The sequence below is a fragment of the Polypterus senegalus genome, chromosome 12 (genome assembly GCF_016835505.1).
Source record: "Polypterus senegalus isolate Bchr_013 chromosome 12, ASM1683550v1, whole genome shotgun sequence".
NCBI classification, from domain to species: domain Eukaryota; kingdom Metazoa; phylum Chordata; class Cladistia; order Polypteriformes; family Polypteridae; genus Polypterus; species Polypterus senegalus.
Window position 1 is genome coordinate 118,287,880 of NC_053165.1, and position 16,941 is coordinate 118,304,820.

Sequence of the window (16,941 nt, forward strand, 5' to 3'; positions counted from 1 at the left end):
TACAAACTCTTCTCTAATATACAATCTTAAAAACTTCTCTAATATACAGTGTACTGCTCATTAGATTAACATTTAGCAAAATGTGCACTTCTGATTTATCCATTAAGTTTCAATTGCTTGTTTTTATCCTAAACAACCCAGCCCTTTGTTTGACAGACACAACTAAAGAACAACTGCTATACAAATGAGTTAACTGCTTAGCCACTACCTTCAGTGCAGACTTCAATAGCTACATTAGATAGATAGATAGATAGATAGATAGATAGATAGATAGATAGATAGATAGATAGATAGATAGATAGATACCCTAAAAAATGCATATATATTGTTAAATATAACACTAGTGAGATAGATAGATAGATAGATAGATAGATAGATAGATAGATAGATAGATCAAAGTGACTTTTATGTTAAAATTATTAAAAAATGTTTGTGATACAATTCTAGAAATATGCATTGTTTTACAAATTTTGCAGGTCATATTGTATATTCCAATAGTCATCCATTTTGATAAACATAGCTTAGATATGCTTATAAAATTTAATTTCGTATTGTGTTTTATGTATAACAAACAGCCATTCCTTCTTATAGTTATGGTCCTGTGAGGGCACTTTATTGGATTTTTTGGTACCTTGTAGAAGAATTGCATGACAAGGAACCATTTAATTCTGGGAAGGGTTCTTTGCATATGAAATTGGCAGCATGTATACTGTATACTATTTTAATACAGTATTGAGGATTACTTCTGTTCTGTTCTGTGTATTGTATTGTATTGTATTGACCCCCTTCTTTTTGACACCCACTGCACGCCCAGCCTACCTGGAAAGGGATCTCTCTTTGAACTGCCTTTCCCAAAGTTTCTTCCATTTTTTTCCTACAAGGGAGTTTTTTCCTTGTCTTCTTAGAGAGTCAAGGCTGGGGGGCTGTCAAGAGGCAGGGCCTGTTAAAGCCCATTGTGGCACTTCTTGTGTGTTTTTGGGTTATACATAAATAAATTCTATTGTATTAATTGTATAATCCTAAATGGAATACCTCCCCATCTGTCCATCTATATTCAAGCCACTGTATAGAATAAAGTTATAGAACCAAGGAAGGTGGCAGCTTATCCTAGTAGCATTATTTGTGAGTTGATACCAACACTGGATTTAGTGCCTGTCAATTGTAATGCATACACTTTTAAAAATAAAGGTTCTAAAACAGCGCTTTACTGGGTTGTGTGTTTCCTTTATATTGCTGGCCAAAGAACCATTTCATTTTCTGAAGGGCTCTTTGAATATGAAATTGTTTTTTTTTTTTGGGCGGGGGGATTGAAAAGGTCTCCAACATATGGATAAGACAGAACTCTTAAATGTATAGTAAGCTAATTAGGTGGACACTGACTGATCAGGAAAATATGACCTTAGCCTGTGCTATTGTATGCAGCGAGGGTCATTTAAAATCATGAACCAATTGATATTTTACACATATTTATGAAACCTGTTACGAATCCTTCATGTGAATGTTCTTTTAGGAACCAAAAAACTGCATTTCCTATGGCATCATTCTGAAGAACCACTTTGGTACTTTAATTTTTAAGAGTGCAGGCGCTGAGGTTCTGTGATCATTATTTCTACACAAGTCGGTTTTGTTTGCGCTGAACTTAAAACTACTCAAATTATAGTCACTTTGTTTCACAAATCTGCTTTTAAGTGTAGCAAATTAAAAGGAAATCCTACTTGCGTGCAGCTTTGTTTTAACGCATAATTAAGTCCGTATATACGATTAGCTGCTGTATTCTCCTCACTCTTTAACCACTTCCTGAGCAGTCTCCCCAACGATCATACATAAACGGTATACGGGCAGACAGCTGTTCTGTTCTGTAGTTTTTTTTTTCTCTTTTTTTCCTAAATTATCGTGCCAAACGACTAAACGGAGGTGTGTAGTCGTGCCCCGCTATGAATATTCTTAAAGACACTACGTCGGTAGCAGCTCATCAGGTTTGCAGTTTTCTCCCTATCCCGGGGGGCTGCCAGTCATCGCGTACCCCTGCAGCTTAGCATTCGGCGCTTTTACTATTGTGCTGCAAATGATGAGAGAGCAACGCGGTTACACCTCGCCTTAAACTTTGCATTTTAAGTACCCATTTCACTGCCTAAGCGGGTCGCTTATGACACAAATGGAGTGAGAGAGAAAAACTGAGAGTGAGAGAGCGCACCGCGGCCAGCTTTACAAGGCTCATTCTCGGCATGTAACATGCACAGCAACATGATTGGAAAGCTGACGATTTACTCATTAAAATCACGCCGCACCGCTGCATATCACGAACGAGGCGGCAACGTGGGCTGAATGAGTTGCGCAGTTGTGCCTGCTGTTTGTTTTTTGGGCAGCTGGGACCCCGCGATTTGTTCTGTCAGTGCAACAGATCAGAGCTGATAGTCCTGTCGTGTTCCAACACCTCGCGTAACTGAACCTGATCTGGGAAACCACTTTAATTTCACACCTAGCTGAAGAGACATTGCTTTGGACGAGAAATGCCACGAAGTGGCCGGTATTTTACACCTAGATGAAGAAGTCCACTTTTACGCTTGGGCTCTGGAATATCACATTTTTGCAGGGCATCTGTCATTCTTTTTCCTTTTCTGTCTGCCCTGGTGTATGAGGGTCCGATTGAACTACACCCACCCTAGATCGCGTAAGCAGCTGAGCACAGAGCGCAGCGGGAGTGGAGAGCCCCATGCAGCCGCCAAGGTAAGCGCACAGGAGGTACCAGTCAGTGAGCGCACCGATGCGGGCGAGACGAGCTCCGCTATGTGTGTTTGTGTGTGTGGGAGGGGAAAGAGGCACAACTTGGTCCATTTTCATTCCACCTTGTGTGCTTAGGTCTGAAAGTTCCGCGTTGACTTTGTACAGTTATTTTACTGTGACCCCATTCCTTACAGATTGGTACTATACGTCTTCTATAAATAAACGACTTCTCCACTGTCTTGCTGGGCTCCCTCGGCGAACGCAGGCGGCACTATACAGGCCGTTTAGAACGAAATGTGTAATTACAGATTATCCTTACAGATAATCGTGCATGATAAATAAGGGTATTGCAAGCTCTGGAAAGAAATCTAATAATTAATGGTGACATGTAAAGTGAAATTTTTATGTGATTAATATAGCTGCGAATACTCGGTTTGCTTTACACATAACATTTAATTGCCCATTAAAAATAAGATCTTTCACTTTTTAACCGATTAAATCCAAATGTTACATTTAACAAACGGGGAAGTGCACGCGAAGTGCCGAACGAGTATTAACAGCCTCGCACATATACACAACCTGCATAAACGAATAAAAAAAGGACAAAACAGTAAATTAAAAAAAAAACCTTGCGGAAATCATTTGAGTTGTCAACTTATAGTTTAAGGTTAGGACTGGGTGACATTTATTTGCACGTACGTAAATTTTTCACAGTATTCAGTGTCAATGCATTCGTACGTTTAATTTAGTTAGGTTTTAATCTGTGTTATGTCAGTCATTTTTATATCTGCACCATAGAAAAATATATAACTGAAAAAAGTTGAGAAAGGGTTAATATTGCAGTAGACAGAAGCACATAATTCTCTTAAGGGCAATGCAGTTGTTCAGTTTATTTAATATCGCAAAAGATAGTTTTGCTGGCAACAATTACAAGAAATACACTAGACACGTTTTTTCCCTCTCAGACTACAATAATCATAGATGGTCCACTTTTGTCCAACACGATCGCCATGAAATAAATTCTTCACCGCGTGAGAAATTCAAGCAAGCTGCAGATGATTTATGTCAGGTCACTAGCCATTATGTTTCAATTCCAATGCATGCATTGCTACTCTTCCGATAGACGTTCAGGATATTTTAGCGACTTTCTCGTTCCTTTCTTCTAATTGCAAGTGTAATAACGTGACGATTTAGTACATAAATTGCTTCTTTGTGGGTACAATGCAACAGATTAAACTCTAAAAGTGTTTTGATCCGGTTGGAATTGTTGTCGTAATTGCGATACAATTGCTCTGAGGTAGAATCAATTTCCCCAAATTGAGATTTTAATGTGAGCTCAAGTCGCTCCGCTGCAGAATGCCATGTGTATTTGTCATGGTGTTGAGTTTCACGATTTCAAAAATACAGGGGTAATCTTTATTTAACTGCAGATACCAAAAGCGCCACCTACTGAACAAAACTGGGCAGGTTGTCTGTTGTCTGATAAAATGTCTTTGTGTTGTCTTTCAATAAGCTTCACACGTCCCTCAGCCAGCGCCCTAACAAGTGAAGTGAATTGGCTTTACCTTACCGTGGGCGCTAAAACCTGGCATGACGTGAAGAAGAAGGCAGGCAGGCAGCCACCCGCGACTAATTTTGGTTCACACGCCCCTACCGCGCAGGTGCGTTCATTTGGCATCCAGCTGCAAGGACCAGTTTTGCATGGGAAGCAGTTTTGTCCTGATTTTCCTTAGGGACTTAAGCACGCCTGGGAAAAGAGCAGTTTCTAGACAAGAGTAATTTATTAACTATCTCACGAAGTATTGTTGTAATAATGCCCGATTTAGTCCAAGTGTCAGCTGCTCAAAATCTTTGATCTTCTTGCCGACATATAAAGTGGAATGTTCGAGGGCTTGACCGATAAAAAAAAGTCGAGTCAGAATTTCAAATTGGGTCCTCTATCGAAATTTGGAAGTTGTCTAATAAATCAAGTAAGGATCCCAATATGTCGGGATTATATCCCGGCAGCATTAGTTACAAGGCAGCACCGATCTGTGTCGAAGCGTCAGTCCATCGCAGAGTACACTCGCTCATTGTCTTTTAAAAACCAATCAACATGTCACAGAACTTTGTGTAATGGGACAGGAAAATAAAGATACGGGGAGAAAGGTGCAGATTCAGCGACGAAGCTGAGGTCGGAAGGTAGTCTCCACGAGGTGTGAGACAGTACGACAAGTCGCTGTTGCTTATGTTAATTTGAGAATGTCGTGCATATGAAAAAACGTAAACAGTTGTCTGTCTCAGTAAATGGTTTGTACTGGTTTTAACCTTATTTAGTCAGTATAGTTTTGCATTGGATCAGGGCTTATCTAAACCAGAGTGGATTCAAATTTAAAATCTAGCCGAGAATGTAATGTCCGTCCATTTCAATGCTCAGTCCCCAAGCGCATTAACTCAAGCACAGCCGGACTGCAGTTGCCAGTTAAGATGACAACCCACTAAGAATATGCGAACTCCACACAGAAAACCCTGTATTGCCTGGGAACGAAGAGTACAGGCCAAGGTCTGGACGAAAATATCAGTCAGGAAATTTAAAATCACAAGTTTTATAACTAAGGAAGAGTGGATGCTCGGCAAATTACTTAATCTTTCTTGTGTTTTGTTTTGACGCCTTTAACCAAGACAACTTGTGACATTTCAGAGTTGGTCCCATTTCTTTTGTTTTTATATGCGGAGCACAGGAAGGTGAAGTGAGTTGCTCACGGTCACACAGTGTCTGTAACAGGAATTGAACCTCAGGGTTTAAAATCCATAGATTTAACCACTATGTACACTGCTAGCTGGATTGGATGTTAATTTACCATGAACAGCTGTATAGTGCAAAGAATAAAAATGCAGTTTGATTAACGTCTCCAGAAATTTGTAATGCCCAGAAGCTGAGACTTTATATGAGTGTTTGTTGTGTATGTTATATAATTTTAGTCTATCAATATAATTTTCTCCAGTGAAATTAACAGATTTCCCATTTCCATTGGTGTACTTAAAAAATTAAACAAGCCAAATCCAATAATATACACTTTTATTGTTTTACATGATCTAATATTTTAAACATTCAAATTAATGACAGAAAAAACTTTCAAATTTCTAATCTGAATGTCATTTAGTTTTTTTCCTGGACAGTGTAGGGAATCAAAAAAAAAAAAGGAACAGTTTGACATTAGCATATATTTTTTACAAATATTTACTTTTTTGACATATAATTCTATATATATATTTCTATAGATAGATAGATAGATAGATCAATTTCAGAGTAGTGAACCATTGTGACATTCCTTATATCCTTATTATTTTTTGCTTTATTTGCTCCTATAATCTGTATAACATATTTTTAAAATATATGTGTGGTATTTTTAAGGCAAAATCATTACTAATATTTAATGGAGTTTCTAGGTGTACAACCACATTTTACAAAATCTACTTTATTCATGAACTCATTGCAAAATCTTTAAGGGAGTTAATAACAACATACCATATATTTTTAAAAAAAGCCAACTAAGGCTTTTACTCTTAAACATTACTGTGCTTCATTAATGTTTAAGAGTAAAAATGGTATTTATTCCCAATACCCTCATTCTTAATAGTGACACGTACTGTAAAGAGTTCTTCCTTTTGGTCACAATCTTAATTTACTAGTCTCTGCTATAAAAGAGTTACGTCAATTTAGCTTTATTTTATGTGATATATTTTATGATTTGCATGTTTACAAGCTTAATTGCAAACAAAGTAATGTTAAATTATAAGGTCATTTAACAACACACCAAATCTACATAGCAACAATGACACACAAAAAGGAGACAAATACAAAGATATATCACATTTTGCTGCTTCGCCACAGTATTTATTTATTAAAACGTTCCAGTTCCTCTACACTTCATTGACACATACTGTATCTGGAAGTTTGCACTCAGTAAAGAGACACAAGTTGCTAGGTTAATGGAGGAGTTGTCACTACTGGCAGTCTGGCACAGATGTTGATGGTGCTAAATCTGGCAGGCTGAGTGTCTGAAGGTGTTGGTGGTGGGACTCAGACTTTCCCGCCTTCTGGTTCTCAGTCCAAGCATTGTGTTCTTTATGGGGTCTGCTCAGGAGGTGTGTGTACGTGTGGGTGTGTGTGTGAGTGTGTGTGAAGTGTCCTTTCTCACAGCAGAATGGCATATAGGTACACTGATACACTGCAGCCTGCTAGGAACGCAGCCTGACTAGAGTCAGATATGCTTTGGGTGGGGCAGGAAAGGTTTTTATCGTACCTCCTTGGGGGAACAAACATGGTATCGGACTTTATTTTTCCACTTTATCACAGTTCAGTGTTCATTTGGGAGTTAACACACTTTTCTGTTGTTGTATTGAATACATTTTTATTTTACACTTTTGTACATCTGAGAGTTGTTTAAAACTTTGTTCTTTTGTGATCGCACAACTTTATTTCTTATTGAAATGAATGTAGTCCTTATGCACATACCATATTATTTATTTATTTCTATGCTATTATATTAAAATTGGGCCCAAAATGGGACAAGGAGGGACTGTACCTTTTAAGTGCGACATTACAATTTAATGGCCCATTGACCATTATCAGACTACAACACCGCTGCACTGAAATTGACTTGGTCTTTTTTTATATATGTACAGTATATGCTTAAACTTTTTGGCATTACTTAGGTAAGCAAAGCTTTGCATTCTCCGTGTCTGTTGTAGAGATGCTACTTCTCAAGTAACATTTTTATTGATTGTGTGTAGTGTGTTTATTTTAAATAAAAATGCCCTTACAAACTTTGAAGCATTACATGCATTCTTATGGCATTATCCATTTTTTATGTAATTTAATGGTATTAAATCTCATTATGCCCTCATTTGCAAAAATTCCTAATAAAAATGTATTCAACAGTGCAAAGTGTAACTGTAAGATTGTGTATGAGGCACAAAAACAACTCAAAAATTGTCAGTTTTCATGGCCTGAAGCTGGACTGCTGCCTCATCCAGCCTTGTCCACCTTCCTGTCAGGTTTGGCTGCAGCCTCTTTGATGCCAAATTGAATTAAATCAATTAAACCATTTAAGGTTTTCTCTGTCCTGCAACACATCCAATTTATTAACTGTGTTTGGTAGTACTAGGGTGTTGTACCGTGTTATCCATTATGAATGTAGTGAGAAGTCAAGCAAAATTACTCCTTTTATTGGTTAACTAAAAAGATTACAATATGCAAGCTTTCGAGGAAACTCGAGTTGTTTAGTTATCATTTTGCTTGACTTCGCACTACAATAACAGTGTTTGAAAAAATGATTAGTAGATGCCTGGTTCTTTTTGCAAATCAATTCCAGCAACAGTCATTTTTTCAGGCTAACAGCAGGATTTGAGTTTTAATTTATCTGTATATTGTACTAGACTTGAACAGAACAGATGTTACTGCTGTCACCTCACAGCTCCAGACTCCTGGTCGATTCTGCATACTCTTTATATGTCTGCATGGTATTTCTCTCAATACAACTGTTTTTCTCCCAGATTCCAGATATACTCAGGTTAGGTCATTTGTCAGTTCCTAATTATCTCAGTGTCAGTAAACGTGACCCAAGATGTACCAACATCCTTTTTGGGAATGGTTCATGCCTTGCACACAAAGCTGCTAAGGAACACGCCAGCCCCTGTAGCTCTGTAATCATGCAGTTGATACAAGGATGATAATACGGTCTTCTGTCTGGACACTTATTTTAGCAGAGAGTCATTGAGAGCCAGTGCCTGTCCTGGTAGTAAGAGACAAATAGCAAGAATTCATCTACACATGAATATATCAGTCCACCACGGGACACACTTGTCTCACCAAGCTAACTGTGAGTTGCCAATCAAATTAGCAAGGAGTTTTATCTGTGAGGACAAATCCAACAAACAACAAAAGAGGAATATGAAAACACCACAAAAATGGCATCTTATGATGTAATCAAATGCTATGTGATGAAGATGCTACCTACTACACCACAGTGCCAAGTTAATAGTGACAGTTTATAGTAATTAACGCTAAACTGTAGACCAACACAATCATCAAAAGATATGTAATAACAAAAAGAACATTATTTGCATTCACATTTAAATTTTAGTAAACAGTAAAGTAAACATCACACCGTTGCAGTATCTAATGGAGCATTTATTGTGTGTGAACAATGACTTTTGTGTTGCTCAAACAATGCAGAGTAATTTCATGACAGTGAACATGGCATGCAGTAATCAGCAGAGCAAGACAAGAGCGTGTTGTACCTGAATATGATATTAGTCACGCTTATGTAAACAAGGGTCATTCGGGATTGTTTACATTACCTTTCATAGTAATGCTAGTGTTAGAAATGATATATAGTCATTTTTAAATCTAAAAGTAATAGGGATTACTATGAAAATGAGTGCTGGTGTGTGTCTGTGAATACACTCTGAATAATAAAGGTGGCAGAGTGGCTCCTCTGAAGAGCATTATAGGGGAAACATTTTTGCTTCCCAAAACAACCATCCACAGGCTCCATAAACAACCTTTATTTTTGAAGATCCCTAACAGGTTCTTTCAATAGCCATGAATACTGTGGATGATGATAGATTTGTGAAATACCAATAAGTTCATGATTTTAAAAGCACTCTCGCTGTTTGCAGTAACGCAGGCTAAATTCAGATTTTCTTGATCTATTAGTGTCCTGCTAGGTAGCCTACCATACATTAACAATTTCTGTTTTGTCAACATATTGGGAACCTTTTCGAAACCCAAAAAATCAATTCAATATTCAAAGAACCCTTTCCAAAATTAAATTATTCTTTGCCAAAGTGGTGTGGAGTGGTGACTCTGAAGCTAGAGAACTACACCAGTAATCAGAAGTTTGTCAGGTCAAATCTTGTAAAGGTCAGAAGTGACTCTACTCTTTTGGGCCCTTGAGCAAGGCCCTTAACCTGCAATTGTTTCGTCTTATGTGTGACATTAATCTGCATCCACCCCTGCAAGCAGGAAAACTTGGAGGTCTGTGGCAGGATTGGCACTTCAGCCACTGTAAAAAACCTCAAATTGTTCCAGTGTGGTACCGAGGTGTCACCCACTGCACTCCGGTCTCAACCCAAGTGTGTGGTGGGTGTGGCAATGTGCCATCAGCACATGCTCTCAACCTTTGCCCAAAAATGATTCTATAGGAACCACACAAGCCAGTAATGTGCCATTTTATAACTTTTATTTTTAAGAGTGTATGCACTGTTATCTACTGGCACTCAACCCAGGGTTGGTATCTACTTGCAAAAAATACTGCGAAGATAAGCTGCCACCTTCTTTGACACTAGTACATAGACGGGCAGATAGGATGGTATTCAGTTTTGGGATTGTTTGAATTTGTGACTGTTCTACCGTTCCCAAAACTGAATTTAAAAAGGCAAATAAAACCGATGGATAATTGGATGGGTAAAACAACATTACTACACATCCTAGTTTGACCAAATTTAAGTTAATTAATATAATGTGCTGCAGTAAAATTGTGTCTAAAATATTGAAAGCATATAGTTGGATGTTGTATTAATTTCACAACAAACAAAAAATTTACTGTTAGTAATAAATTGTTAACTAGACCCATTTTTACTGCTAAGACAGGTAAGCCTGAAAGAAGCCTTTTGCAAAACACCAGGCCATGACACTCAAAGTTCCACACTGGGACAATTTAGACATTCTAATCAACTTTGCCCCCAGGTTTTAGATGGCAACACTGAACCCGAGTCTGTAAAGGAACCTGCAGTCGACACAGAAAGCTACAATATACACTCTTAAAAATAAAGAGTGGTTCTACGTAACAATGCTACAAAGAATCTTTATTTATTTAGATCTGTAATGGTTAACATATAGTAAATAACCTTTACTAGATGGTAACAGATTGTGTTGTCATTATTTTAAAGGGGCTCTCACTGTATATATACAGTAACACAGACTAAGCCCAGGTTTTCTTAATCTGTTAGTGTCCTGCTAGGTAGCCTGTCATACATTAAAGATTTAAGAGTTGTTTTTTTTTCCCACATATTAGAAGGTTTTTTCAAAGCACAAAGTACCGACTTCATATGCAAAGAACCTTTCTCAGAAAGAAATGGTACTTTGTCAAGTAATTGTTCTACGAGTAACCACACACCTGATAAAGAACCATAAAATACCATTAAAGAACCATTGCTTTTAAGAGTGTACTTGCATGAAACCATCCATCCATTTTCAAGTCTGCTTATCTTCGTCAGAGCTGGGGGGATCCTAAGTCATAGACAGAGTGGATGTTTACTCTAGAGGTGGCACCAGTCTAATGCAGGATATTACTCACACTGGGCTTACAGAGTCTTTGGGATATGGCAGGAAAGTTAAAACAGACACAAACTGGAGAAGAAGTGCAAACTCCACATAGCAGTGCCAGGACAAGGATCTGAACATAGGACTTGAGAACTCTGGTGCAGCAGCACTAACCATTGTGACAACATCAATTTAGTTGGCTGACACCTTTATCCAAGGTGACTTACACCATTTATGATACAATTGGTTTTCTAGTTGGAGTGCAGGCAGGTCAAGTGACTTCTCATGGCCACACAGTGTCATAGGAGGATTTGAACCCACAACCTCAAATTTTGAGATCCGAAGCCTTAACCACTACACCACACTACCTGCACACCCTTCAGTTAAAAAAGCTGTGTACACTCCCCTAACAAGTACTCATTTGTTATTATTGTATTAAGGCAAAAGAATATATGTAATGGTTGCTTAAGTTTTTTTTTTTCTTAAGTTTAATAAGTGTTTTCTTAAAATATTATTTGTTGTGCTTTTAAACTTGCTACATGTGAAATGATCAATGTGAAAGAAAGAAAGAAAGAAAGAAAGAAAGAAAGAAAGAAAGAAAGAAAGAAAGAAAGAAAGAAAGAAAGAAAGAAAGAAAGAGCACCCTGCTCTGCTGGAGAGTCAGCAGCAGCTCCGCAAGGTCGGCCGTGTAACCCGAGTCGGGACGGTGCTGCAGGAGAGCCGAGTCGCTCCTCATTCGCGCACTCGGAGGAGGAGGGAGGTGCCTTTTTGACACCAAGCGGGGTACAAGATCGATTGTCAGTTTTTTTCTGTTTTGTTCCAAGATTTCGCAGCTGAAGTACAGGTCTCAGACGATACTGTTTCTTTCTTTCTTTCACCTTTTTTTGCGTGCATTTTTGAGTATGTGTTTTTAAAAGATCTCATTGCCCTTCTCTTCTCCTGAGTCAAAGGGACGCGTTGCTGTTGCCCTTCAGTCGCCGTCGTCGGCGCTGGATTTACTTTTGCCAAGCAGCTTCGGATCTTTCCATGTGCTCGTTTTTATTTACTGTGCTTTCCCCACCTCTCTTCTTCTCTTGCCGTCAATAGGGAGAGGAGAGAGGTGCGATCCCGAGCTGAATGGATGGGCATGGGGAAAGGGCCGGGACCCTCAGCCCTGGGAATCGGCGAGATCCTTTTGGTGTTTGCTTGCATCTTCCCAGCAGGTAAGATTTCCTCAGTCTGTCCTTTCTGGGGCCTCTTGCTAGTTCGTCTCTGGTTAGTCATTTCCTCGTGCTGGGTGTTTTAAATGGGCTCATTGATGGGATACAGTATTCAAAGTAGATCGGGAAGGCAGTTTCATGCTAAAAAAAAAAAACTAGATTGGGTCTCTACTGGAGGGTTCTCCCAGAATTGAAATCAAGACACGAGCCCATATTTTTCTTTCTCCGCATCGGCCCAGGTAATGTAATCCCCTCCACCGTAACTCGCACTGTGTTCAGCCCGCGCTGTTCCAGTCGGAGGTGTTGGATACACACGTTATGGACTGAACGTGAAAGGCCAACGTGGGTTCGACTTCCAGATGGCTGTTTCGTTTTGCAGGGCGCTGCGGAAGAAGAGAGCACTCTTCTGTTATTGTGTTCCGTGTTGTGAGCTAATCACACTCGAACCATGCAGAAATGCATTGTTTAGCGCATTTCAACGAAAAGCTGCCCCTCAGCTAGATCACCTCGGGTAACGATTATACAGACTTATGTCATGCGAGTGTCGCGATTAGGTTGAACTGGCACCCTGTTATCTGCCGTCCATGAGAGTCTCGTTTCTTGTTAAGCAAGGTTCTAAAATTAGCGGCTTTTACTCGTGCACTGGGGGCAAAGTTTTGCACCCATTGTAGAGAAAATGTATTTTAAAACTTAGCGACTTAAAGGACGCCGAAAGCTTTGCGTGGTGTACAGTTTTCCTCATGGAAAATGACGACTGCGTACTCGTTCGACCTGCTGCTTCATTAAAACTAATTCGTATTGCAACACTTAAAGCTTATTAGTGTATGCCGTGTGTGCCTATTGAATGCCGCATGGCAATTTGACTAGTTGGTGTAGCCGCCAGTTGCTAAAACCTGCAATGTTCGATGTTTAAGACGGAATCTTCTTTTATTATTATTATTATTATTATTATTATTATTATTATTATTATTATTATTACAAAGTGTGCCTCGATAGTCTACAGCCTGCAGTGTCTTAATAAAGGAGACATTTACAGTAGGATGTGTGGAAATTTTAAAGATCGTGATATGTCAATAGTGGATTGACAAAATATCTTAAAAATAACACAAGTACTGTATTAGTATTGGTAAAGACAGAAAGAATGTAAGCATTGACTGATATTTCACACGAATGTCATCCTGTAGTTTAAAAGTATCCGAATTTAAGACGGACAAAAGAAACTCCGCACACATGTGAGCTCGCTAGTAAACTCCATAAATAAAGTTGGGAGTTAAAATGTTGGTGATTAATCATCTCCGTTAAATATCTATTTAACGACTAAACAGAACACAAGAATTCAACTCCGAAGGATAATCAATTACACAATTAAAAAGAAAAAAGTTTTTTTTTGGAAATAAAGAAATTAACTTGTAAAATGGACATGTAAGCATTAAATGAATAAAGAACTGCGCGTTATTAGCTAATGCTAGAATATATATGAAGAAGGTTACATACACATAGCGTTAATTTTGTGAAATTTCATAACTGCGATAGATACTAACTTCATTCAGATGCCCTTTCAGCTGTGTTCAAGTATTCGAAAACATAATTTAGCACAGTTTTAAAAGGAGTGAAAAAATTGTTTTATCATTGGGTTTCTCAAGTGAGAAAAACAGACTAGCTGTAAATTTCAGAGCAAGAGTCATCTGTTTCTAATGAATCCCCGCAGCTTCACACAATACTTTTGGCAGCACCCCTTTCTTCGCATTCCTTCGAGCCCCGACTAATGTTTTTTTGGTGGGGGGAGGGTTGTCTCTTTATTCACACAACATTGTAATTGTTGCCCATACTGTGATAAAAATTCCAATTTGTCATTTACAATTTAAAACTAATTTCTGTTCATTAACGTATCTATTGCCCTAAACTGTTTCATCTATAAAGGGTTTTTTTTATTAGTAATTAGATATCAATAGAGTTCTATAACGAGCCGTAAAAAATATGTTGGATAAGACTATCAAGAGAAATCATATAGAATTGTATACTTGTAACTCCTGTACTGGACAAGAAGCTTTAGCTTACTCGACCCCCAATCATTGCCAGTGTACCAACTTCTAAGGCGATTAAGCCGTAGAACTCGAGGGGCTGCCGATTTTTCAACTTATTATTATTATGTTAGCGCCTTTTGACTGTTTGAGAGTCGCCGGAAAGCCTTTGTTTTTTTACTGGGTATTTCTTATTCATTGAGCAATAATGCTATCAGTTGGACACCGAGAATGTTGTTTCTCAGCTTCAGTTCAAAAATATGCCGCCGCGGTTACTTTTAGTATATTTGTGTGTACACAGACTGATTGATTTTAACGTACTGTCAATGTTTCACTTCGTTATTTCTTCAGACACATCTATGCTGATCACTTCAGTGGTTCAAGCTGGTGGGTATTATCTTGAATTAGCTGCTGCCTGTTTAAATACATGTTTTACAGCAAATAGTTTAGAAACTATGCAAAGCAGCAACCGCGTGGCAAGAAAGCAATGCGCGTAAAAGAAAAAATATGAGTGATTGAGCCTTACAGAGCTCAATCGCTAGCGCAGTCCTTTTTCTGATTCTTTACCGTTTAATTCTGATCGAGTTAAGCTGGTCATTGAATTAACCGTGTGTATGAGATTTTGAGAAGTAGCTGTGGCCACTTTCAGTTTAAGAACATATGTTAGAAATAAACGAAGTTAACACATTTGGCTAGCTGCAGACATTTGTGACTTGCTGTGTACCCTCGGGCAGGCAGTCTGTGTCTTCAAACTATGTTGAGCTTCCTCTGTCCTTTCAGTAAATATGGGGCCGTGAAACTGTTGACCCTAATGGTGTGAAAGAGTTTACAGGAACAGCTCAATCATCGGAGCACCCCCTGTTGAGACTTCAATGGAACAAAAGCTCACTGATCGTGGACCCGTAGCGCCGAAAAAGCCATTGAGAAGCTGGAGTGTCGCATAATCGCGTTGTCACCAAACATTCTCATACCCTCTTAATCCAATACGGGGTCAGGTACAGCTGCGTGTATTTAAATGAAAACCTGCATTGTGTGACCCATGGTTTACGTGTATTTATTTGGCCGACGATTTTCTTCAAGGCGACTTGCATTGTTTTTTGAGATACAGGCAGATGAAGTGACATGCTAAGGGTCATATTCGAAACCACAACCTCAGGGCTTAAGAGCCAAAGCCTTAACCACCGCACCACACTGTCTACCGGTTTGCGTTTAGTTTTATTTATTGGTCTTTTAAAAGACGCGGTGCCTTTTAAAGTACAGCAGAAAGCAACACAATGCAACCGTTGACACATTAGAAGCAGACGAAAATGCACTTAAACAACTTCTCGTTTTTTTGTTGCAAACCCGTCTTCCGTTCACATATAGACATTGAAATGTCAAACTTTTTACTTTAGTTTTTATGTGCCTCTAAGAGTTTTTAACGTCTATTCAACGTCCGGTTTGCTCTTTAAACAACGACAAAGTTTTTTTTTTTTTTTTTGCATTCAGGTACGATTTAATTTATTAACAGCTCAGCTTGCCTCGTTTAGGATTAAGATTGTGGGCAAGTATGCAGTCGCCTACTCATAATAAGGCGCACTTCGCAGCTTCCTCTGGACTTTGACAGATTAGGATCGACACCACAGTTATCGTACTGCCCACTCGATATCCTTCTTTAGTAAGAAAGCTTTGGTGTGCAATTCAAATTTAGACGGAATCAGGCTTTATATCTGGGGGTTTGGGAACAGTCGGACAAGGGCAAAGAAAATTATCAGTGGTACCAGCCATCCGAACAAGCGTTTAGGTAAAGGCTGCTGCTGCCTAAAGTCCAGTACAGAGAGACCAAGGAGGAGCTTCTGACCACAATCCATCCGCATCTTGACTAAGGAAAGTATTTAGAAATACACGATGCCCTGTTATTAACACTCTTACATTATTATCTAATATTTAAAATTCTGTTAATGATTTTTTATATTTTTAATCATGTACAGTATTCTTGTTAGTGCCCTTTGCTAATTCTTTTTAAAGGCACAGTCATTGGAGTTGAGCAACTAAGCATTTTACTTCATATAGTATTGCATGTATAATGTGTATGTGACAAATAATATTTGATTTGATTTGATTTTGTCTAGTCAAATTACCTTTAAAAGAAATCAATTTGAAAACTAAAACATAGCTTCTTATAGCCTCTGTTCTTCAAGGGCTCTTCGCTGCAGGACACAGGTGGGATGTTAGTATTGCCACAAAAGAAAAGTATGACATTAAATGTGTATTTAATTATTACATTCCAGTGAATTATATTATTTTATTAACTTCAATAGTAATAATAGTGTTGATCATCATGTGAGGCAAACACAACCCTCTACTCTACCAGAATGCAGGGGTAAATCTCCTTACATGTTAACAGTCTCGCTTCTGCTGCAGCCCCATCACTTGTCCTTCAGCAAACAGCTAATCTTATGTGGTAGCACTTGGACATTCAACTACGCCTACATCTGACCACACCCACCCATAGCAAGGCTGCTCACACTCTCACCCCTGGTGACTTTAGAGTTTCTAACTTACAACAGGGTATAACTGCAGCCCACAATGCCTATGTAGTCAGTCCCATAACACCCCAATATCACATGACACCCATAACGTCAGTCACAAAACGCCCATTGAATGCCCAGTTACACTGTTTTTTAGGGTTGTAGGAGGGTTATCC

General features: G+C 38.6%; 1 protein-coding gene across 1 annotated transcript in view; it reads left to right on the top strand.

Moving 5' to 3' along the window:
- The first annotated feature begins 2,046 nt into the window (after nucleotides 1–2,046).
- rgma (repulsive guidance molecule BMP co-receptor a) overlaps nucleotides 2,047–16,941 on the top strand; it is a 42,612-nt gene continuing 27,717 nt past the window's right edge. The window contains exons 1-2 of the mRNA XM_039773297.1: nucleotides 2,047–2,727; nucleotides 12,122–12,237. Coding sequence (XP_039629231.1) covers nucleotides 2,714–2,727; nucleotides 12,122–12,237 — 130 coding nt within the window. The 5' untranslated portion in view covers nucleotides 2,047–2,713. The remainder of the gene's footprint in view (nucleotides 2,728–12,121; nucleotides 12,238–16,941) is intronic.